At 33.3% G+C, this 26,496-nt stretch overlaps 1 protein-coding gene across 2 annotated transcripts in view; it reads right to left on the reverse strand.

Moving 5' to 3' along the window:
• The window catches only part of LOC123705005, a 76,803-nt gene that overhangs the window by 6,804 nt on the left and 43,503 nt on the right, over window positions 1-26,496 (reverse strand). Inside the window, exon 2 of one of the 2 annotated variants that reach the window (XM_045653544.1) lies at window positions 23,823-23,972. The exons of the other annotated variant lie outside the window; for it this stretch is intronic. Coding sequence (XP_045509500.1) covers window positions 23,823-23,972 — 150 coding nt within the window. The remainder of the gene's footprint in view (window positions 1-23,822; window positions 23,973-26,496) is intronic. 2 annotated transcript variants of the gene reach the window in all.

The raw sequence follows: 26,496 nt of genomic DNA on the forward strand, positions 1-26,496 counted from the left end.
ATCATCATATCCATACATACAATATGTTCTCATTCCCAATAATGCGATGAACGTAAAATGTGGAATATTTCAGTTCAATCGCATACCGGCTAATTCGATTAGGGGATATTTTTAGGTGACAATCTGAATTAGCATATTTCCGTCGGTCCAATCTAGCTGGCCTTTGTATGACACAATACAACAGCTATCGATCTATATCAGAGAGTTAGTTACATCACCTATAAATCAAGAACGGGTTGACTTATTTTAGTGATTTTTGATTGTGGACTTGTCTTTTAACTGTCAAAATAAGGCGGCTAATAATTGATTAGTCTCTACATACTAAAATCACTTTTTGCTGTGTCTGTCCCTATGTATACTTAGACAATAAAACTATGCAACGGATTCTGATACAGTTTTTTTAAAGGATGGCTTTAATGTACCTATAGTACATGCATAAAATAGCGTAGTATATTCAGTATTAGCGTTATAACTTCGCACGCAATCGGAGCAAGTCTCTAGTTATTTGTACGTTTTTAAAACTTTACACTAAACCATAAGATACACTGATAAAATGAATAACGTATCAATTTAGGTTGCAGTTCACCTGTTGCTAGCTCCCCAGCCACCTGACTAGCCAGTCAGAGAAATTATTTATTACTCTTTCGAGTACTAAAACAATCGAAAAACCTTTCACTTTATCGGGTTTTTGGACTGAAGAAAACTGTAAAAATGTAAGCCTATTTGACGTTAGAGTACTTACTAAAAATATCCATAATTTCTTACAGAACCATGAAATTGTTTTGTCTACCGTGTAACTAAGCTATAATGGTTCATCGAGTACCAATAAGATATTAAAATAATAATAAAATAAAATAAATGTTTATTTCACCTTTAGGATATGTATACAATATTGATTATGAGGCTCTGGCTCTCTTGTTAGGCATAGCCTGTGTTAAGAAAGCCAGTCCCTTCCCTTAATACATTGTGGTCTAGATAAAGGTAAAAATAAAAAGAAAATGTATACAAAGGCAAAAAATAAAAAATAAAAAAAATATATTATTATTTTAGATGTTATTATTTTGCAAAAATAAAATTTCCATCCATTACAACTTAGAGTTTATAAAGAGAATACTTTTCTATAAAAGATTGTCTTTAGGCTATGAAATTTGAAGAAGTTACTCGCTTATTTGTGAATCGATAAGGACGAATCATTAGAGACATCTCGGACGATGCCTAGACAAAAGAATGAAACGGGGAAATAAATATAGAAACAGAGATAATTGCAAATCATATCATTTTACGCCACGTTACCTGTATTCTACGAATACACCGGAAATACTCTCGTGTACATTATTAACATTATTATGTTAGCAGACCGGATATTACAGGAAATGAGTAGTATTTCGGGCCGTTAATATCATAATTGTTCGAAATGACGTCGCCTGTAGATCAACAGAGTTAATTCGAATATCATCAAACATCTCCGCTAATTCCGAACACATTTAATCGTTCTAATAACGTTTGCAAATACGGCGTCCAAAACGTGAATTTCCAAAACTGTCATTAAATTAAATACGAAAAGTGCGGTCTTGTATCTTCCGGCTAAACTCGAGGCAGAGTCAGAAAACTAGAAATATTTATTTCACAGTATTCGCATAAATATTAAATGTACATTTTTCCGTCTCAAGTTTTAAATAAAATTGTCACTATAACAAGTTCACAATTAACTCAACTCGTACTGGAACGTTTCATTAACAAAGCTGTAACTTTTAATTTACCTTCTAAACGATAAAAACTTATTTCAGCGAATTCCCTTTGACACTGCAGTTACCATTGTTCGAGTTATCAAACGCTTTTTAAATCGCATGCCTTCACAGGTATTTCAAAATTTCAGATGGATAGAATTCCGTATTGCACATTCCGCAGAAACAACGTGTAAGGTCCATTCACACGCGCGGCGGCCGCCGGGCTCCGCCGAACACGCTATTGCCAAACTTACTATTTCGTAAATGCACCGTTTCCCGTTTAGTTACCTCATAGTTAAGCTCATAACTCAAAACGGATTATTTGAAAACTTGTCAAAAACAGTCAACTCGCAACTGAATCCTGAATCGTGATTTTCTATAGAATAATCTGTGAGCATTAAATATATTCCATTTTGGAATAATATTTTAGTAATGGAATATGTAAATCATGATATTAAACTAACCACACATTAGTTTAAATCAATGTAAACTCTTTAATGTTTAACAAGCAGTTAAAAACGGTCGAAATATTATGCAAACCACAGACGCCGTTGTGATTATGCTTTCAGGTATTTCAATAAACGCAATACTAAACGATTAATTATGTTGTTTAATTTATTACTAAACTCATATAATGAACTATATTGCAATATTTACTTACTTTGAATCAATATTAGATTAAAAAATGATTAATACGTAGTTAAAAATGTAATACCTATGAGCTGAGAATACAGTTTTATTTATTATTTATATTATATAAAAATAATTGTATTTTAATTGAAGAGATTTATTTAAATCCAGTTCAAACATTACCTATACCGATATTATATTAAGACTCAAGGAACAAAATATTACAGTCCGCACAAGATGGAATTTCAGTTGCGAAAAACATCGAACTTTTTTATAATAAATACTACAGCTACTGCTCGCTCCGGCTCTGCCCGGTTGGATGTGTTACAAAATCTTAAAATATATTATCCTAATGAATCTTCCAACAATTATTCAAAATTCATAAAAAGTTGAACTGTTCATTTTCAAATAATAATCGCAGCGTCAGTCGAGAATGGATTGGCCAATAAGCCTAACGTTTTTGTTAAGTCACAAGGAAAGGTTATATGGAGAGAATTGAAGTAAAAGGATGAATAGGGTAAAACAATGTCTGCCGGGACAGCTAGTTTTATAAAGATTATAGATATATTTTTCATTACTATTTATTTATTTAATTAAGTCACAAACATTCGTTTAGAATGTTCCTAAAACGCTAATTTATCAATAAAAATCCAATGTTTCGCTTGTTCTGCAGATAAGCTCTAGTTAACGTTCAAAGTTAATCTTCAGAGCTTTATGGAAAGCTTTAAAATATTGTTCTACCGTGTACCCGCTGCATGCTCTCTGAACTTTCTAGAAACGTTTTAATTGACCACGTGCAGTTTGTTGGAAGAGGATTAGTAACATAGTAAGCTGGTATTCGATAGTTTTATAAAGCAAACAAACATTTTCCGTGAATTCACTAATAAATACATTTTGTTACAAACAACACAATTTGTGAATTAATGTTTCACTATAATACTAAATTTCAATGCACTTTTGTAATCTGGTTTCGACTCGACCTCTATGTAATCTGGCACTAGATCCCACTATGCCTATTATCCCCTTATATACAAATTAATCATAGACATGTTTTCATTAATAAGTCTAATCAGTTTAATTAATATATACACAATAATTTAATATGTAAAAAGTACGATGTCGCATGAAATAAAATAGTATTAAAATACAAAATACATTAAATTAATAGGTGTAATAAGTATTATACGATCGAGTATTAACCTCACATTGTTATCATGTTATAATGGTTTTATTAATTCCTTAAGCCTCTTTCGTCGTAGTTCATAATGTGTGTAAAAATTTAAAAGTATTTTATGTAAATTAAACAAATTTATTAATTACTATAAGAACTGCTGTTGTTTCCATCGTGTTTATTTTATTAATCTATTATACAATTTTAATAGTATACTTATATATTGCTATTCAATTTGGACATCTAGTTTTAACAAGTTTGATATGACGATTCTCTCTTTATAATATCATGAACGTGAAACAATATCCCTGTTTTAAACCGCCAATACAACATAAGCTCTTATTCATCAATAAAAATACAAATGAAGAATATAAAGGCCGGCTTATAAATAAAGGTAAACAATTTTCCAACACCACCATTGTTTTAATTCCATAGAAATTGTATAAATAAACAATTTGTTAAATTCAATTTTATTGGTAAAGTTCACATGTTCACATCAATTCTGTATCTGTATTGTCACCAAAAATAATTTACCGGATTACGTGCGAACAAAATGGTTTCCGAGAACGTAATACAAATATAAAATAATAATCATTGCACAGGTACCTGCAATATGCGGTGGGTGGATTTATTAATTAATTCACATATTCATCTATAATTTAATTTGTTAACGTGCACATAATTGATCCTTACCTTATTACAAATATGTTTCAATCGACATACTCGCCGTTGGCCGTGCGGAGCGCATCGCAACCCGCTGCCAGAACTTTAGAGAATGTGCATCGAACGGAAAATTGATATAACACAAACACTAGTTTTAACTAACTCGCCCGCTCATTAGAGCTCCCAATATGAGAGCTTTGTTGCTAATCGATTGCTCTAGAACCGATTTACGTATCTATACAGGTCAGGGATGCTGAAAGTCTGCATGGAATTGGACGAAGGGTGAGCAAGACACAGGTCGAAGCGAGTTCAATATGTTTTAGTAATTGACTTTCCTTTGAATCCAGGCCGTACACTATTCAGTTTCCATTATCTACAAAGTAGTTGAAGCCTTACCCTCGGTTGACTGTAAGCTCTATTCAAATTTCAACAAACATTGGCTACATAGTTGAGGAAACGTGTCTTACATACAGTAATATAGATGAACGTTTTGTAATAAATTATAATTACGATGGTGATGGTCATCGATTGACTTTTTAAACAACCCGTTTTAATAAGTTCATTTTACATTGTGCATTTTACAAAATTGTAGGTATTACTTCCGAAAATGTGTGGGTGGCGAACATTTTATAAAGTTGTTCATTATTTTTCAATTATGACGTTGCCGTGTCACAAAAATAGTAACTTATATATTATTAAAGTAGTTCTGGGAATATCAAAGAATATTTTACAAGCATGTATATTCAGCTAGGTACTTGGATGTATGTGTGATATATTATCCAACGTGTGCTTTGAGCACACACGACGATTGCTGTAATCGTTGTAATTAGTAGTACTCTATATATAGAATATAATATTTATATACACTACTATTTTCATAAACTATGTACATCTAGCACAAATATATTTGGAAAAAGATCTAAAACATAGGAATAAACAGAAGATAAAAGTATAACCAGAATACGCATTCGAATATGTGGAAAAACTACAAAATTTATTTATGCAAGCTCCTTCAAAAGCACTTATTCATCGTCGTATTACACATCAATTAAATATTGCCGGTAACTGGATCGCGCAAACTATTCGGCAAATTGTAAAAGTATGCGAGCGTATAAAAATATTTCACGAAGATGACTCTCGAACCGGCGATATTCGCAAATGATTCGCGGATGCTACAAGTGCAGTGGGATCGAATACCACACCGTCCGGACCCCATCCAGCCCGCCAATTATTTGCAGTCGTAACTCGCTCGTGAATTATTTAGACTCTTGAATAGCACTCCGATGGTATTAACTAAAAGCGCTACTAAAAATATTAACTATTCAGGCGTTACCGCAATAACACGCGCAGTTATAATCCGTCCGTATAATATTATGATTCTGAAACCTCTATGTTATAATCGTTAAATTTATTTTACTATGTCAATTTACACGTTGAAAGGGTAAATATATTTTGTACCTTACTTAACTAATACGGCTATAAAAATAATTAGAATCACAGAAACACTTTGAAAATATACGCGAACAATTTGTAACAAATGTAAATAAATCCCATTGATATGAATGTTTATAATCTTAATTAATGTATTTTTTTTTTGTATTAATGAATAAATCTTTAATATAAAAATGAATCCCAAAATGTGTTGGTAAGCGCATAACTTGAGAACGGCTTAACCGATTTCGTTAATTCTTTTTTTATAATATTCCTTGAAGTTCGAGTATGGTTCTTATGTAGAGAAAACGTGAATATGTACCACGGGCGAAGCCGGGGCGGACCGCTAGTTGTATTATAAATTTGACCTCCCTATCGCATTGGGTAAACTGTAATCGGGGATCGTATTTCTATTTCATTTTAATGAAGCGAGTATGTAATGCAATCGTATATATTATGAGCACATCATGTATAATTTAATAAAACCGACTACGATTTCCTATTTACATACAAAACTTTTGCCACAGACTAATGAACCTCATTTGTGAGAATAACTAATCAAATATAAAATTGAGAACAAAATGGATTACATTTTGTTCGCGTCGATGAAATATTAAACACGATTTTTTCGAACGCAATTCTGCCATCAAAGAAACCTTTGTGTAAATGTAAAACATTTAACCACATCACGGCAAATTTTTTTACTGACATTGTTGAAAATGTTTGGAAACTACCGTCAAACAAAGGTTAAACATGACTTTCTCCGCGTCGAAAATCCAAATTTCATCGGACCGTCCGCGTAGTACGTAACGAATAACGATGCACATGCACACTTTTTTAAAAAGCAGCTTAATTTTAATGACGCCATTTACAGCCGAAATATCGCGTAATACATAAAGCGAGCTATCGAAAATGTTCTTAAATTAAGAACACACGGTTTTAATGAGAACTTTTTAATGCAGACTAACTGTAGCTAAGCCTTCGCTAACGAGGCTTAATCCGCTTTATATAACAATTACATGACGAAATGTTTCATCGAGCATCGATCACAACCACGTTGTATTTCGTTTCGTTTCAATTTGCGAATCGCTTTGTATGTTTTTGAGTCTTTGATGAGACCGTTATAGCTACAAATGGGACACAGGAAATTATTCTGCGGTGACGTGCGCCATTGTGTTTAACCTTTACTTGGTGTCTTTATGACCTCGGTGACCACCGACCTACCTGCCCGCTTTATTGCTACGGTTTCCTACCTCGTCAATCGAATGTCTCACCGATGTTTGACTTGCTCTACATTCGCTGCGAACGTCATACGACTGACTTAAATGTGAGCTTCTATCAATGCGTTTCCTGCTGTTTCACCTCACGATTGATATTATAAACAGGAAATATTACGTTGTATGTTCGAATGAGCTCCGTAGGAAATAATTGATTTTATAAATTCTTACACCAGCAGAAAAACTCTAGATTTTCAGTAAATTGTTTTGTTATTATTCCAAGTACACGTGGGCGCATCAGGGACTAACTAGGACTTACCCCATAAAACTGTATAAGTAAGTTTTTCGTCCCACTCAACGTTTACACAAATAACAGAGACAGGAAAAAGGCAGATCATTAATGTGGTTTTAAATGGTCTGTGAGTGCTTTATGTTACAAAATTGTATTAAATATCGGCGATTATAAACAAATTGTACTGGCACGTGAAATACATCAGCATCAAAAGGCATGTATTTATTTGCAATAAATAAACAGAGTCACGTTTAAAATATTTACAGATCTTTGAAGAGGCTTTTGTACATAAAGCTCAATTTTTATTACTCAATTTTATAGTGTTATATTTTAGTTTTTACATTGCCAATTTTATGCAATACTCAAAGGATTATTTACTTTACACAGAGCTTTGTGTGAGTGTTAGCAGTAGTGAAAGAAATTAATTTAAAACATTTGACAATATTTTCATGATTGAAAATTCGATAGCTCTGAATGTATAGTTAAGTTAAATGCATAAATATAACTGTAAACTAACATGTCAATATTTGTATAAATCTCTCTATGACACTATGATAGTATAACGATTTGTAAAAAAACGCTTTACCAACTAACTATTAAAGAGATGCTTAGAATAACCGCTGACGAAACTATAATGCATTCACACAATACATATTTCCCATATACTATTAAAATTACCGCTCTTAATTTAAATACGCAAATATTTTCTCTTGTAATTTAATTTTGACATGAACGTACAAAGGTGTGACTTTAACAAAGTTGTTAGTGAGCTTACGAAAGCGTGTCGTTGGAGGGCGGTTGTTTTTAACATGTTTAGCGATGTCAATTATAAGCACTCACGATCAAAGCTTTCACAGCTGGTAATCGGTATCGCTCACACCGAGCTTTTATGTGCTAAATATTTGTTATATTTTATTTATTACTTGAATAGATGTAGCCAGGCCAAGTTCCGACCGGGTATACATTATTTTTTGTTATTGTCCTAAGGCAAGAGGAGTCAAAAATAGGACATTGAAATATAGTTTTGCACTCTTTATATATATCATTTTTTGCGTCTCTAATTAATAAAGCTAAGTACCATCCAACTTATATGGTAGTCAAATATTTATTAAAAAAAAGTTTAGTTACGCAAATAAGTCTTTGACGGTCCGCCCCGACTTCGCCCGTCTTGCATATTTATGTTTTTTCCATAAGAACCATCCTCGTACTTCAAGGAATATTATAAAAAAAAATTATCAAAATCGGTCCACCCGTTCACGCATGATGTCGTGACCAAGGAAAACGGGTTTCATTTTTAACCGACTTCAAAAAAAGGAGGAGGTTATCAATTCGGCCGGTATGTTTTTTTTTATGTATGTACACCGATTACTCCGAGGTTTCTGAACCGATTTACGTGATTCTTTTTTTGTTCGATGCGGGATGGTGTCGAATTGGTCCCATAAAAATTTTATTCGGATAGGCCCAGTAGTTTTTATTTTATGATCATTTTTGTCTGTATTTGTAAATGTTGCAAGTGCAAGTTTGAAGTCGGTTGTTTTAACGCAGTTATGACTTGTTTTATATATATAGATTGCCGGACCGAAACGGACTGACCGGACGAATCGCTTAAAATTAATCGTCTCTAGTTGAAGCACTTCTGCGTACACTTGCAAAGCAACACCTGCCAACACCTTGCTATACATCGGAACCTATATCAAACAATCGATTACATGTCAATTATCGCGTCTTTGTCTTTATGACGGCAGCATCTTTGACCATTAGACCGGACAAGGGCAATCAAAAGCGTCAATACTATCAGATTATATTAATTGGTGTCATATACTATGTACAAGCTGTCTAATATCAAAGGCATCGGATGTGAAAGGGTGCAACAGTGTTATAATAGCCGTGCTATATAAGGCATGTTACGTAATACTCAAAGCCATGTCTATTATGCGTTAATTAACTTAGGATATGGGCGTTCATTAATGACCATTTGGCTAATCACTGTATTCAGAGGCGGGAACTGTCCAATTATTATTTGTTTCAAACGCGGTATTAATTAACATGTGTATTTATTGTCACAAAGCGAGTTGACAAAATAATTGGTTATATCTAAATTTAATCTCTCAAAACCAAGTTTAAGAAAACTCAAACACATATTTGTTCAATTAAACTTCTAAGAAGCAACGTTATTCATGATAACATAGTTTTACCATTTGGTACCCGATTGAAAAGCAGTTTTAAGGGAGATGAGCCGACAAGAAACGTTGCCGCTCTTTTAATTTTTTTTTTTTTGAGAATAGGGTAGCGCTTCACCAGAATCTCGCCTGATGTTAATAGTTAAGGTGTCGTCTAAGATGGTACGCGCTTCCCTAGAAGGTACCCCTTCATTCTACGCTTGAAAAAATCATGTCAATTTTGGATATTAACCGATTAGCAAGTACCTTTAAACACGAAGTTAATGACAAAGTACAAATATACGTCCACTTGTTTGATTGATTAGGGCGTGATAACAATAGACGATCTACGGAGACAAATACTCAATAGCAATTAAGGAAACGGTCACACCTTGCGTCACGTACTCACGTCTAACAATAGACAAAGGTCCACAGCCACATATTGGAGATGCGTTGAACGTTGGTCTCTAGGTATCTTGTAATAAATGAGACTATTAAGGGAATGATTCGGAAAGTTTTGACACAAATTCGATTCTAGGTACATAAAGATATTATATTGCAATTAACCTAAAAATAATTGTGTTTTAAGTAGGGTAAGGATGATGTTAATGATAAAGTTGCTATGAATGTGTTGATATCGTTTTTGTATACATATAAATTAATTACTTTTGTTGATTGATATTTTGTCTGAAACAAATAAGATTATTATGAAACTATAAACAACCTAATTATGTATTACATATAAAGTGAACAATGTGGGCGAGCAATAATTAAGTGTGTCAAGAAGATCGAGGATTGTTCGTCGGTACATTCGTGTAATATTCTCTGCTATATGGAAATTGAAATTGGCTATTTTAAAAGCAATCAGGCAAAAGAATATGTGACACGAACATTTTCCAACAAAACACGTTCTTAAATGTATATTAAAATTTTTAAGTTGCTATTTTAATATACGAAATATTCAATACATCACAACGCAGCGTTTCTATGAAACAATGTTATTCAACTTCCAGTTACATGTGACTGAAGAGACAAATCCGTATTCTAGGATAGTAACTAGAAGCTAGTAGTTATCCTAGAATACCGATTTGCGTTCATTAACTAACGGTGATGTTCTGACAATACCCTTAAGTTTCCGCTCTCCTGCAATTCCCGGTATTACAATATACAATCTTGCCGTTTCCGCTTCTTCAGAATACACTACTGCGACAACGAAGCGAAGCGATACCGGGAAAGCTAGTAAACACTTCGTATAATTACTTGGTATTAATTAACTAATTAATAATATATAATAAACCCTTAAATCAAGTATTAGATATCGTGTTACAATTTTTCCGAGAAACATCCAATTAGCTGCAATAATAACAATCTAGTTATGTGAACTAAAGCGTGGACTATAGAGACGTTGTTTTACATCCACAATATAATAGACGAAAAATTTCTAAAGAATGAATAAAATAACGTTACAACTATAACACTATTATAAATAATAGTCCAAATCCCCCAACGAAGCGTTTCGAATATTATTTTTGCACCAACACTTTGCGCAAAGAGAAGGAATATTATATTGGACAGATAACGTGATTTATAGGATTCCGAGGCTAAAAAACGAAACCTTTATAGGATCAGTTATTTGTACGCCAATCTCACTGCCACGATCCTTCCTTTCAGAAGCCGATTGAGAGATCTAGTTTTAAAGGGAAATTTATATCGCATTTTTCCATTTTTTACTCGTTCAACGCGACGAGTTTCATAGGATTTTTATTTTGCATCGGAAACGTATGTAAATATACGTTATTTATTCAATTTTATGAACAAAATTGAATTAGCTCTTCCAAATTTCTCGATGTAATCCGCAACATAGTCGCGCCGCTCGTCATACCAACTTCTCGTTTGTTTACTATCTTGAAAATTATCTTAGCTTTAACCTTGCCTTCTAATTAAAAATAAACACAAAACTTTTAACAATGCGCGAACTCTGGAGCGTACATTAAGTTTTTCGACACAGCAACCTAAGACGACAACTAACTCCAAACTATCACTATACCTCTTCAAAATTGAACACGAGTCCTGAGTCCTGAGGCAGCTGCCAAGAACATCATATTTACGGCGCAGTTCCACACTGTGAGTTATATTTTGTGCCCGTGTATATTTTCCATTTCATAAGATGGATTGCAGCATATGTCAGATTTATATTTTTTATATTTTATAGCCAAAAACTTTGCGAAGAACACTAAATGTAAAAATAGTGTCCGCTTCGGATATGTGGCAGATGGATGTCTTGCTTGATTTTCTGACGGATTTTTTCCATCGGAAAAATAGATTTTTCAATAGAAGAAAGCACTTATTAAGGGCACCGGTAGGTAAACAACTACGTAGGAGTGAACAATACTAAGAAATTTCTGTCTTCCACCATCATTAAGGTATAAAAGGAAATCCTAATTAAAAATATTGCGTTATCGACTGTCGTTTATGATGAAACAATAAAATATTGCGAACAAACGTTCGAAAATGTTTAGCAAACTGAAACGTTACGTCAAAGCGGTAATATTACATTGTTTATTTAAACATTAGAAACAGCATACCTACAGTTAATATCTGTCCACATTCATTACCGCGGAGAATCTAGTGTACATTTTCGTAGCCGCTAAGAGCGAGGATGTTTGTATTGAGCATACTCCGCTTTCCGAATACTTCGAGGAACAAACTTCACAAATTTGTTAACATTTACGAGCTTATTTATCGAGTTAGGTGAAAATCCTTCACCGAGGAGCACATGTGCACACTGTTTTTGTTCCCGACCCTTTTGTTCCTTGGCCGGTATTTGAATGACGATTGCACATTCAATAAACTGGGAATAGTATCCACTGGTACGTGTATAATGCGCGTAAGGTCATTAGCGGTATCAGTTTTGAATACATATTACACAATGGAAAAGCAGTGCACTGTTTTTAGGGTGACGATATTGAAACCTATTTTCCGCCCGCGGCTTTAATCACACACAGAGTGCACGTTATTACACGACACCAGTCAATTTTAATTTCGTGAAATCCCTATCGTTCTCCATTGTTCATTTTATTTACAACACTTCTTATAAAATCGTTGTGTTGTACAGGCGTGAAAAAATATCAGAGAGAAAGAGAATATGGATTTACAATATTACTTTTGTGTAAATATTAGTTAACAAAGTGGCTTTTGTGTGTGTAATTGTTAATTTTTGCATGCCAATCGATTGGCGATTTGTGCTGAACAAAGAATTATGTAACATCTGTAAATCTTCCACATTTCTTGCAAAATAAATCATTTCATTTGTTTACTGATTGATATTTTAAGCGGCTTTCAGTGTCCCCTGAAAGATTAAAAAAAAAACAAATGCTCTCCTAGCAGAGGTGGAAGTAAACTACTTTTTACAATTTTCTAATGTTCACAGGAAACATTCTATACAAAAAATCAATCCCGGTGTTTCGGTTTGTTTATCGGGGAAGTCACAGAGCGTACAGCAATCCGATTAAACACTATATATAAAGTAACCGACTTGAAAGCCAATTACTGGCTTACATTCTACCGTTTACACGTTTTCATTTACGGCGAGAGTTTATCTTATGAAAAAAGATTATTCCAACATTATTAATTTAACGATCGGGATTCCATACCGAGCTAATTGTTTCGCTGTTTGACCTGGCTACGTTCAATGTTCATATTCAAACCCTCAAACATTTCTTGCGTAGCTAGCGTTCGTAGACATACTACGGTGTAGCAGACTAAGATAAGACCATAATATTATACCTGCATACGTACAAATTACATAATAGATAAACATTATCTAAAAGGGACCTCTCATAGATAACCAAACTCCAGATTTGCAAATAATAAAGTACCGCCTGAGTTTCATCCAAGTGTAACCACTTGACAAAGGATCTTACAAGAGTACATTTCTCATATGAAATATGCTACAAATTTACCCTGAACGGAAACCAGCCAAGTATATGAATTTGCAGTATGATTTTATTATCATGTTATCTATTTAAGTTGAGTACGATATGATGGCTCTCAGGGAGCACGATGAATCGACGAGTGCTGTTGCGAGCGAGGTTGTTTATGAAATTCTCAAAACAAATGTTGTTACAGAACAAATCGCTAAGCATACAACAACACAATAGTTGGAACTAGTGGTACTTTAGTTCTTGGAATAAATGCGGCTTCGACACGCATTGTTAAAGAAAGAATACATCTTTATAAAGATATTATCCAAGATGTTTACATGCGTAGGTATGTAGTTGTGTATTTGTATTTTGTATCCACATATCCACATTTTACATATGTTATATTCTTTTTACATACATGTATAATTTTGATAAGCCCATGTTTGTTTTATTAAGTTGGTTTTTAACCGACTTCAAAAAAAAGGAGGAGGTTATCAATTCGGCCGGTATATTTTTTTTTTTTTATGTATGTACACCGATTACTCCGAGGTTTCTGAACCGATTTACGTGATTCTTTTTTTGTTCGATGCGGGATGGTGTCGAATTGGTCCCATAAAAATTTTATTCGGATAGGCCCAGTAGTTTTTATTTTATAAGCATTTTTGTCTGTAGGTATTTGTAAATTTTGCAAGTGCAAGTTTGAAGTCGGTTGTTTTTAACGCAGTTATCACTTGTGTGATAGTAACCTCGAACAGCTCGTTACGAACAGATAGCGCCACCGAATATACTATTAATATTTTTACGTCATACTTTTAACGATCCATCCATCGATACATTAATTAAAGAGTTATAAATAAAGCAAAAATCAACATCGGATAATTGGGAAACAAAAAGTCTATTTAACCCTGAATCCGTAATTGCACGATGCTAGAACAAACGATCGTATTTACAAAAACAACAATAAAAACATTCCGAATCATCCAATTATTTGTATCCAAGTGTAAGGCAACTGTAGGCCCAGTTGTCGACGAATGTGCGGTTTGGAAAACTTAATATTATAATAAATCTATTTAGAAGCACATATTTAAAAACCCTTTAAAAGTGCAGTTATGCCGAATTTTGACTAGAATTTATCTAGAAGAATACTTGTATTATTTATCGATTTCTCTGTCTAAAATTCTTTATCTAATTTCAAAAACTAAGTAGGAACCTATTAGTATTAAGGACAACTTTAATTAAAACGTAGATATAGATTTCAAAAGATAGATATTATTTCATTCATAGATTTCGATGTAAACTATTTAAACTCCTAGGTACAAAAATCTTTTAAATTTCTCACAAAAAAGCTGGTCGTTTCATCTGTTAGTCAAGAGTTCGCAAACATGATTAACGCTCCAAAAATGTAAGATTCGATTCTGCAAACATTGTACGATTTTTTTTTTCAGAATTACTCCATAGTATTACATAATATTATGGACTATTGAATTTACACACCCGATATTACAAATACCGAATACTAATATTTAGCTGCACAGTGATCTACATACGTCTGCAACAACCCTTCAGGCGATACGGGTGTTGTGTTTCCCTTCAGTAAACCAAACACACAAATCATGTATAAATATCTTCGGATATCTCCGGAATTTGAAAAACTAGAACCTGCCGTATTGCAGGCAGACGATATCCAGCGATGGATGTAAATCTACCCTTGTACTGTGAATTTCCGAGAACGTCTTTCATATAGACTTCCTCGATCATTTAATATTGCGTTCTATTGAGAATGCAAATAGTTTATTACCTACATTCAATATATTCAATGTCGATTTTTAATATCGCCGCTCTCAAAAAGTAAAAAGCATTTATCTCGCTGTAAAAAGTCGTTTCTCGTCGTTTTCAAAGAAATATTATGTTGCCTACTATATTTATCATCAACCATTTCAAATTACACTGTTATTTACATGCCGTCCTTTTAAAATGTTTTCGGGGAAAATCCTTTAACATTATGATGTTCATTATAGTTATCCTTTGATTATACGTGGAAGTCCGTACGTTGCGTTCAGTAATATAAATCTGATAAAGTAAAATCCTGTAGAGAATCATTTAATTTTTAGATTATTTTGTAAATAATTATATTAAATAACTTTCAATTAATATAGATAAATTTTAATAGAGAATATTATTAATTCGTCGAAGAGTATGTGCTAAATAATTAAATTTGAATTCAATCACTCGTTGTTTTATATTTTCATGCAATAACGTACATTAATTAATCTTCTTCTCTTCAATTAAACTACCTACATTTTTTTCAAATTTTAAAATGATAAGTAAATATGCCGTAATCTAAGTGGAGACAACGGATTTAACGTCGTTCTTGAATTCTAAGTGGTGTAACCAGTACCATGTTCTTTTATTTAATGAGAGGGTAAGTAAGATATTTAAAAATCAATTGTTATAACCATCTCCAATCAAATGTATTATACAAATGAATATATAATTTAGCGCATAATACCCTTGTGTACTGCAGAATCATCATTAATCAGTTGCGCCTTGCCTAGTGCCTACACGTTCACAGCGAATCTACGCACACAGATATAATTGAAATATTCACATAATTTAAACCACATTGATAAGACGAAGCCAAAAAACAACAAAAAAACAGCAAACACATAATATTTCAACGCACGTTATTAATAACTAAATTGAAGTGAACTATAAATTTCTGGGCAATCGCTTACATTCTAGTTGAATTCAGCTCATTGAATTGAACCTATCATTATGCCTCAATTTATTTTAATATTTACCCAAAAATATTAAACTACGCAAAATTATAACCACTTGTACAATTTTTAACACGCTTTGATTACATTAATCTATTAATTATCATTGTTTGTAGTCATTTTCTTTAAGCTATTTTGATCCACTTAAATCGGACAAAATTAATTCAAACTTATTATCTTAATATCCTGAATAAAATCTAAAAATAGTTTCAGAAAAATATTTTTTACTTTAGTCGATTATATCGTTACAGCGTGCTTTTTAGATTTCTTTTACTACATCCATACTAATATTATAAATGCGAAAGTAACTCTGTCTGTCTGTCTGTCTGTTACTCAATCACGCCTTAACTACTGAACCAATTTGCATGAAATTTGGTATAGAGATATTTTGATACCCGAGAAAGGACATAGGATAGCTTTTATCCCGGAAATCCTACGGGAACGGGTTTTTCTTTGAAAACGCGAGCGAAGCCGCGGGCGGAAAGCTAGTTTATGATAACTGAAGTTCATCTTCCACGTTTAAGTGTTGCTAGGCAAAACCTTGTGTCTTCAAATTGTATTATTTCAGAATACATCTTCACAGGGCTCTAATAAATAAGGTTATTTTTAATAAAGACGTCGCATGTAAAGGCTCGGGGCTGAGGTGATCTAATTAAAGCCACAACTGCATAGAGGCAGTCTGAAAGCATCATTATTCAACAAGTAATGTTATCAAACGATACGTAGACATATTCTATAACTTGTGTTCCACAATACATAATATATATTAACAATGAAAAGGTTGATACAAAAAGATAATAACAATATTTGATTGTCAGTAAGATATTTGATTCGTAGCTTTAATTGATATGTATTTTGATACGTCGGTAGTTATCTTTACCCTTAGGTTTTCGATACTATATTTATATCTTCGCAGTTTTTTCGAACATTTAAATTACTTTAGTAATTCTGCGAATTCGTATCCAAATATCAAACGTTATTTATTCACACATATTTGAGCAATTAAAGTAGCGCAAGAAATAATATTATTTTCTGAATAACTTTTCGTTTAATTTGCATATATATCTCCTCGACCTAAAATTTACTATAACCGAATAAAATTTAATCGAAGCTTTCTATCAGAATGATATCAACTGTGAAATCGCAGTTTTATCTTTATAAATGGATATTTCAATAAATTTTATTTATTTCTATTTCCCAACATCCATCACCATTTAGTTAAACCGGATCAGACGACCTATTCACGTATCCCGTACGGACGCGCCGTCGGAAAACTTTGTCTAACTTGAGTCAATGTTTCAACTAACTCCGTAGTTCGAAACACACGTGAAACAATATTCAAAATTCAAATTCAAATGAATTGATTAGCGTACAATTACATTACTATAGTTCAATTGTGATAACTGAACCCCTTTTTACAAACATAATTAGATACTGATTAATTAAAAGTCTTTCGCCGTGTTCTCTTTCAAGATATTTAGCATAACGAAGAAATAAATATCAGTTTCGTTCAGTTTCAGCATTGATTAATGAATACAGGTGTAAGAGATAGGGATTTTTTTCTATTTATATTAATTACCTTTCGTCAGAGAACACTTATTGGAATAGCTTTCTCTTTGTTAACTTCTAATAGAACGCTTTACAATAGATGGATGTAAAAGCTAGGCGTATTTGTATCCGTCTTCACTTAAAAAGCATTTCAAATTAAAATCAGCGCAACAGCCGAATATTTGTATTCATTAAATATTTCGAGCATGGAGATACTATTCAAAATATATCTAAAATAGCACAAATATCAATACAAACTATAATCGGATTAAAATAGAATCATATACCATAGTACTCTCGACTCTCAAACAAGAAATACATGTACTCGTATTGCAAAGTGGGTATTTGTTGCTATCAGCTAATCCGCCTGTTCCAAACATACTCCGACAGTTAAAAATAAAACAAAACAGGCATTAACATCTACAAATCTAGCATACAGTGTAGTGTGTGCCCGTAACATAAGTAACCCTTTGAAACGGGCGCGGATTGTATTTTCGGTGGCGTTTTTCGAATCCGTGCATTGGAAATATTGTAATGAAAACCTGTCAGACACGTTAGAAAAATGTGCGGCCATGTAAGGATAATATTCGTTGGATGGGTGTTTATTTCAGCGTAAAATGTTTGCTGTTTAGTGGTGAGGTCGAGCTTAGAGGGCATAGCGTGGAAACCGCATTCGTTCTGTCAGTAAATCGGCCGGAATCGGAAAGGATCATTTCAGTGGATTCGCTTGTTTAACTCGTTTGCTTCCTCTTTGTTTGATTTTGCCTATAGCGCTTTCGGAACATTATGTTTGTTATTGATGTTAGATCGATTAACATTTTGTACTGTTTATAATAAAGAATTGAAAGTAAGTTATTAATGTTTTTTAATAGTAATTCTAATTTAAATTAGTAGAAATCAAAAAACCAAAATCGCTCGTATATTTAACAATTAGAAAACGAAATGTACAAGAATTGTGAGGGTTAAATTCATGCAATTCATCAGAACAGTCACGTCAACTGAATTTTCTCAAATAAAATCGAACTTTGAGTGTCGAATTAGTCGTCCAACATTCACGAATGCAAACACAATGCCCACAGATTGTCAAAGAAAAATTTTCCCAGCACGTTTCAGTATAAACCGATGGCGCATAAGAAAAGAGCTTGCAAACAAAGTTAGACGCGCAAGACGTCGGCCCGCGACGCTATTAGAGACCTTCTCGGCTGACCGACACCTTTTTTTAGTGGAGATATCTTGCATAAGATACCAAGCGTTCTCCGGGAGAGAACTGTGGGTTATGTCGAATTCTAACCGACTAAAACCCCCTAACCGAACGTACCGAGAGACCGCTACCTCGCTATCTGCCTCGTTCCCCGCCTAAGCTCACCGACGTACACTTACGACTATACTACTTCACACTATTACCAAATGCTCCGGAATTACCGAACATAACTATATTATGAAATACCGCTAAGGAGCTACTACATTTATTCAATTTTTTCACAATGACTTATGTTAAAGCGTACGAGGTCGGTTTAACCATTAACATTGTGTAAACTAATACATATAATAAAGAGGAAAAACTGTCGTTAGGTCAACCCGGGACAAGCGGCCGTTTAATTATATCCTTAATAAACAAATTGTAATGAGCAAAACACAAAGAGAGCCGGGAGTGGAAATAAATCGCTTATCTTGTTCCAAGTAATGAAATACAACCGCAATATTAATTGAAGTCATGTGTAATCAACATGCCAGTTTTTACATGAGAAAAACAATTTCTCTCTTTCGGCACAGACATTATCTATTATCTTTTCGTAACTGAAATCTAAACTGTAAACTTTGATAGATAAATAATGAATTAGTGCGCGTATACCATAATTGTCGTAATAGGTACCCGAAAAACTATACACTTCCATATTACAATACTATTACAAATAGAAATTCAATACAATATAGCGATAGATTTTCTAACAAACATAATACACCATAAATGAATGCATGTAAAATACGGATCATTAGTCGATCGTTAAGTTATCGACGCTTGCCGCAACTTGTTACGGCAGCCCTTTGTGGCTGTTCATTTCGGTGCATGAAGATTGTTTCGGCATAGAGGAGATAAGCTTCGTGTACTTGCTTCTATTTAGTTAGATAGATGGAATATGTATATTGTAAGGGAATATTATCCAAAACGTAAAATGTGATGATTTTTAATAATTACGAAAAATTAAGGCTTTGTTCCTATTCCTATTACCTATAACTATACGCTACATCCATACTAATATTATAAATGCGAAAGTAACTCTGTCTATCTGTCTGTTACTCAATCACGCCTAAACTACCTACTGAACAAATTTCCATGAAATTTGGTATGGAGATATTTTGATACCCGAGAAAGGACATAGGCTACTTTTTATCTCGGGAAAATGACGCTATCCCGGAAATCCTACGGGAACGGGAACTATTGGGGTTTTTCTTTGACTGCGCGGGCGAAGCCGCGGGCGGAAACCTAGTTTCTTATAATGTAAATAGATTTTGACTCTATTTTCCAGTCATAAAAATATGAAAGTTTTCTTATTTCTAAACACAAGTAGTATTTAAAATAGAAATATAAGTAGGTTTAGACTTGAATATGATAATCAATTTTATTTCTATGGTTATTAAATTGTCATAAATATTGATTTTTTAGTAAAGTCGCCTTGATGTTTCTCACGCGATATTTCCCAATTATAACCATAGAACTAAACACATTTTAATGTTCTTCTTGATTTCTTTATAATTTATTTGCAAACTCCATTTTCAATGAAAGTTATGAAAGTATTTAAATGAATATTAATCGTCTATTCCGTGGGACCTCTTCCTTATGTCAGTTAACAAGTATGTAATGAAAGACTTAGTTTCCATTTGATGTATAATTTAGTTATAAACGGAACGAACTTTGCGGTGAAAGATATGAAAAAAAACTTTATTTTTGAAAAATACAGATATATAATTATTTAAAAACATTCTCTGCATGCTATTCTCAACTTGATATAGGTAATTTTATGCTTTTAATTTGTCTTTACTATTGGATAATAACGAACTTCTTCCGAAGGCTAAAATTCAAACATGTTTTCGAGATGTTACATTACATTATTTCTCGCGGTTACTTGATTTTATTATTTTATGAGATTTTTCAAATAATTATTATTAAAAAAAGGATTATAAAAATTTGTTGAAGAAAATAATTATTCACGAAAATTAACAATTCAATGGCAATCGATTAAGTTAGGCTGGTTGGAACGGCGGTACCAACATAATACGTTTATAATTTATTTATTTTTCTCCGTCAGAATTAATATAACAACAAAAACAGTCTCGGACGAATCCGGGACGAGCAACTAGTAATCATAATCAATATTATCTCAGAATAATGCATCCAGATACCCAACAAATAAATAGCATTAAAGTGCACCAACCATGTTTTATCTTCACGTTAGGTGAAACGGGCGGATAAATAATAAAGTTTATTTTATCAACTAGAGTTCATTATTCACTCTCCAAGTTTTCTAATAACGTAGGTGTAAACTGGAAACGCATTTCCCCGATATTCCTTGAACCCATTAAGCGTAAGCCATTCTAACAAAGCTTTTCCTCATAAGCCTCTTTACAGTGTACATTAAAATCAATTATTTAGATGCAATTCAATTAGTTCCTTAAGGCTTAAAGCATTAATATAACAGTTGCAATTCAAAATGAACGCTAAATAACATGTAAAAGACTCGGTCACTAGATTAAATTATATCAACCGTTTATTTTAATTACCATACTGCAGAAATTTGTTTAAAAAATTAATAAAATTTGATATGAGGTAAGATTATTTCGAAGTATTCGTATAAACATTTCATTTTAGGAAAATGATGTTAATTTAGAATTAATTTATTATGTTTTAGCATATTTAAATAAAAAAATAACCTATTGTTGCACCACTTATAAGCCAAAAACGACTGAACGAAATACAATAGGATTTTGTATTCTTGAAGTCTCCTCTAGAATTAAGATAAGATAGTTAAAAACGGAAAAACTAATAAGAAAAGCTGACCAGGCGGAGCCGGAGCGATCCGCGAGTATATTATTAAAAGTCTGGTTTATTACTGATTTGAATTATTATTATTTAGAAGGATTTATCTCCACTTGTATTAGAATAAAAACTGTTAGAACACTGAAAAACTTATAAGAGAAGTTCACCCGGGCGACGGCAGAGCAAACTGCTTTGGTCTATTATAAAATTTAATCGGTTTAATTACCTATACCGCGTATAACGCAAGAACGGAAAGAGTTACTATATTTTTGTTTTGTTGTATAATAATAACTGTTAAAGTATTGAAAACTACCAAGATTACTACTTACGTTTACTCGGACTTAGCTATTTAAACAAAGTCGACTTAATTACACCGCTGATATATCAAGAACGGATCAATTAAATACAATGTTTTTTGAACTGTCGAAATTGTCTACTCTTGAATAAGGATAACAGTTAAAAAGGGAAAAACTTATGATAACAAAGCGGAACCAGAGCGATCGGCTAGTATAATATAAAACCTTTTAATTACAACGCTTATATCTCAAGAACGGCTAAACTGATTTGAATAATTTTTGATTAATTGTATTCGTGTATGTTTGAATTATGATAATAACTTTTAAATATTGAAAAACGAATAAGAAAAGTTTACTTGGATGAAGCCAGAGCGGTCTGCTGGTTTATTAATTATGAAATAAAGTCGAGTTAATTATACCGCTCATATCCCAAGAACGGCCGAACGGATTTTAATGATTTTTGGTTTGTTCGATTTGTCTGGGTTTCAATTGATTTTATAACTGTTAAACGATACCAACTAACAAGAAAAGTCTATCCACGCGAAGTTCGACCGAAAGGTTAGTATATCTATACTAATATTATAAAGCTGAAGAGTTTGTTTGTTTGAACGCGCTAATCTCAGGAACTACTGGTCCGATTTGAAAAATTCTTTCGTTGTTAGATAGCCCATTTATCGAGCAAGGCTATAGGCTGTATATCAACGCTAAGACCAACAGGAGCGGAGCCACGCTTGTAAAACCGCGGGGCACAGCTAGTTAATTATAAAATAAATTCGGATTAATTACACTGCCTCTTAAAAATTCGAAAACAAACTATTTAGGCATGAATATGTAATCCAAGATTAATATCGTAAACATAATTGACAAAAATTACCGTAGACGTCGCGTAATTTAAAAATGGTCCGCAAAATTAAAATTATATAGGTCTAACGAAAACCAAGGGGTGTACCGACGGACTACAGAGAGGATTACGATTATACAAAACATATAATTATAATGACATTACTAAATCATAGTTTTTCGTGTGTATTGGTTTGTTTTTTTTAACCGACTTCAAAAAAAGGAGGAGGTTATCAATTCGGCCGGTATATGTATGTACACCGATTTCTCCGAGGTTTCTGAACCGATTTACGTGATTCTTTTTTTGTTCGATGCGGGATGGTGTCGAATTGGTCCCATAAAAATTTTATTCGGATAGGCCCAGTAGTTTTTATTTTATGAGCATTTTTATCTGTATTTGTAAATGTTGCAAGTGCAAGTTTGAAGTCGGTTGTTTTTAACGCAGTTATCACTTGTAATTTATTAAACTAAACTACTATTATAAATATTAAAGAATTAACGTATAAAAATAATAAATATAATACATAAATAATATATATCATAAAATAAAACTTTTAATTAATTGATAAATTAAAGAAGTACTAGGTTTAAGTATCAAGTGAACTTTCCGACGGGAGATTTACGAGTTTGTAAGTTACATAACGTATCAAATCATTTATTTTTGCAAATAACTAATAATAATTGTTTCGCATAAAAAATAATTAATAAAATAATCAAAATAACACTTTTAAAATACTAAGATAAATTTTAAACGCCCAGAATTATTCAAAATCGCAGGCTGCAGCGAAACAATAGCATATAAACATCGCTAATAAGTAGCATCATTAATTAGAAATAACAATTACTTTTCCGTTAACAAGACGCAACGAAATTAAACACATCCTGTCTTAAATATAATAAATCTTTATCAAACAAATAAAAATGGTTGTAATGACAAATTAAAATCATTAGAATAGGTATTTAAAAATTAAAATATATTTATAAATACAATATACATATATAAAAAAAATACATATTATACAAATCAAATAGAATTTTAGAAAAAAAAACGCTTAAAAAAATCGTTAAAATGCGATACATTCGCACATTAAAGGCAAAAAATTGTCACATACCTGAAATTCTGGGGGTGGTTCGATCGCCGTGACGACAACTTTGCCGGGACCCTTCTTCACGGTGTTGAAAAAGTCGCCGCAAATACGCTCCGAAGCTTCCGTGGACTCGCACAGCGACAGCGACCGCTCGTCGAAGTCGCTCTCCTGCAACTGTTGATAACAAGCTTGACAAGGCGGGTGGCACTGAGCGGTACAGCGCGTGTAGCCACGAGCGCGAGGCTGCATGTCTGCGTATACGGGAGCACGCGCACCGTGCATTCGGCTGCACTCGCCGGCGGCTGACGGAAGAGTGACTTACAACAATACGGCAACGGCCATACGCGATACAGATTCATCATTTTATCTAGCACCGGTTTTCAATGCTCAGATCACAGCCCGGCCGACACACCCCCTTAGGGTCGATTTAAAAACTCTCCGAACAAAGGACGGCTAGTTTCACGGTAAGGGTGGGATTTTAATGCAAATTAACACCCGGGCGGGGCTTATCTCGAATGGAGAGAGGTGTCCGTCGTTTTTTCTATTAGCGTCGTAAACAAATTAAATTGACTTGCATTTACACCGGCTCTTGTAGGACCAACTCGGCGTTTCATTGCTGTTTAGAGCCGTTTCATGTTTATACATTACGGGCCGCTTAAATGTGTCCGAGTGCGCTTAACATGTGCAAATAACGCTTAACACTAATAAATAAGCAATGCATTAGCTGAATTAATAACAGCAACAACGCGTGCCGAATCACTCAATTATATCAATGTTTTGACAATATTACGGAGTCGATTGTTCAGTTGAGCAACTTTATTAATGAACAGGCTGATGGGCATTGTTATAAAAACCAATAGTTGCACATCAAAGCGCTGACAGCTTCTTTTTGAGAAAATAAGAGCCATAATCGAGTGTACGACTTGTAATACAATTAATTCGTAAACCTCGCGTTCTCGCAGAATGCATTCGAGGAGTTGCGTTCATTATTATATTTATAACTGAAATGCTTCAGCGCTTGACTTTTATATTTTTCGCACAGTGTATGAATGTCTAACTTTTTTTAAAACTGCGAGGCCAATCAAGCGCCTGCTATGTAGTAGAAATTTGAAACTTTGTTTATTCTGTTTGGATGCAAGTTGTAAATAAATTTGCATAGACCAGCAAGGCCAGCAATAAATACAAAGTTTGAATATAATTTTTCATAGGCTCGTTTCTGATCCAAATTAGCGAGTGAGTTGCCAGTTTTACAACAAAACTTTGATGCTGGTAGCTTTTTAAAAAGTGTTGTTTCAACTTACAAATTAATTATCAGCCAAATAATGAAACAGTAGTTTTCGTAAAATTGTTAAATAAATTACATGAAAATGCAAGAAAAACGTTTATTTTTCCACGTTACAAGTATTGCTGCATACAACGAAAAAAGGCAAAATAATATTTATTGTAAAAAAAAAAACATATTTTATCTATACAAATATTATAAAGAGGAAAGGTTTGATTTTTTGTTTGTTTGTTTGTATGAATTGAATAGGCTCCGAAACTACTTGGCAGATTTGAAAAATTCTTTCACTGTTGGAAAGCTACATCATTTCTGAGTGACATAGGCTATATTTCATTTTCAAAAAAAATAGGCATCCTTACTAAAATTACGATAACGTAATCCAAGGTGTGAAAAAAATATCAAAAAACTACCTTACATCGCGTGCGCTGCGAAAACTGTTGATGATAGAACAAAATGATATACTACATTTTTTTAGAACACACCATTGTCTACAAAAAATCAGCGGCAGCATATCTCTAACTATTACAGTCATGTCACAATAAGCGTTTTTTTATTGAAAAAAAGAAATTAAAATACCACCGCTACAAAAAGCTCTTTAATTGTACCTTGGTATTAACCCTTATCAAAATAAATGATGTATTATTTAATATTATATAATATTTTAATAGCCATAAATATTACACTGTTTTTAGCTTTGTTGATTCTACACGTTGGGAAATGTAATACTTATAATAAATGCGAAAGTTTGTGAGGATGGATGTACCTACTCACTCTTTCACGCAAATACTACTGAAGATTACATTGAAATTTAGTATACATATATAGAGGGTAACTTGGATAAACATATATGTATATCCCGGAAATCCCACAGGAACGGGAACTATGCGGGTTTTTTTAAACGCGGGCGAAGCCGCGGGCGGAATGCTAGTATTTTATATCCAGCTAGTCTTCACGCGTAGCTCGTAACTAATTCGTAGCAAAAAAGCTGTAGCCGATTGAACAACGCCGTCGTGTCGTAGCTCGCATGCTACGACACCGTAGGGCGGCGGCAAAGAACCGTCCGCATAGAATTTCAGTGACGTATAAGTTATTTAACCCAAATGCCCATCCATCTCAACCCCGCTCATAAGCCGGGTGTAAATTATTGAAGTGTTCCATAATTAAATTTAAACGCCACAGACTATATTTTAATTTGTCCGTTAATTAAACGGTATACCGTACGGAGTGACATATCTCGATAATGACGGTATGGATTTGATCCTTCTATGTCCTCTCCGAGAGAGACGCATTTGTATGGTGCTAGAATTTCATACCGGGGGGTGCCGTGAAATCCGGCCTAGCTAGAATAGGACTAGCTGTTAATAACGTTTCAATTGGAACGTTGTGTTTATGTTTCAGGTAAGGTAAAGCTCTTAG

This window comes from Colias croceus, chromosome Z (assembly GCF_905220415.1).
Source record: "Colias croceus chromosome Z, ilColCroc2.1".
Taxonomy (NCBI): domain Eukaryota; kingdom Metazoa; phylum Arthropoda; class Insecta; order Lepidoptera; family Pieridae; genus Colias; species Colias croceus.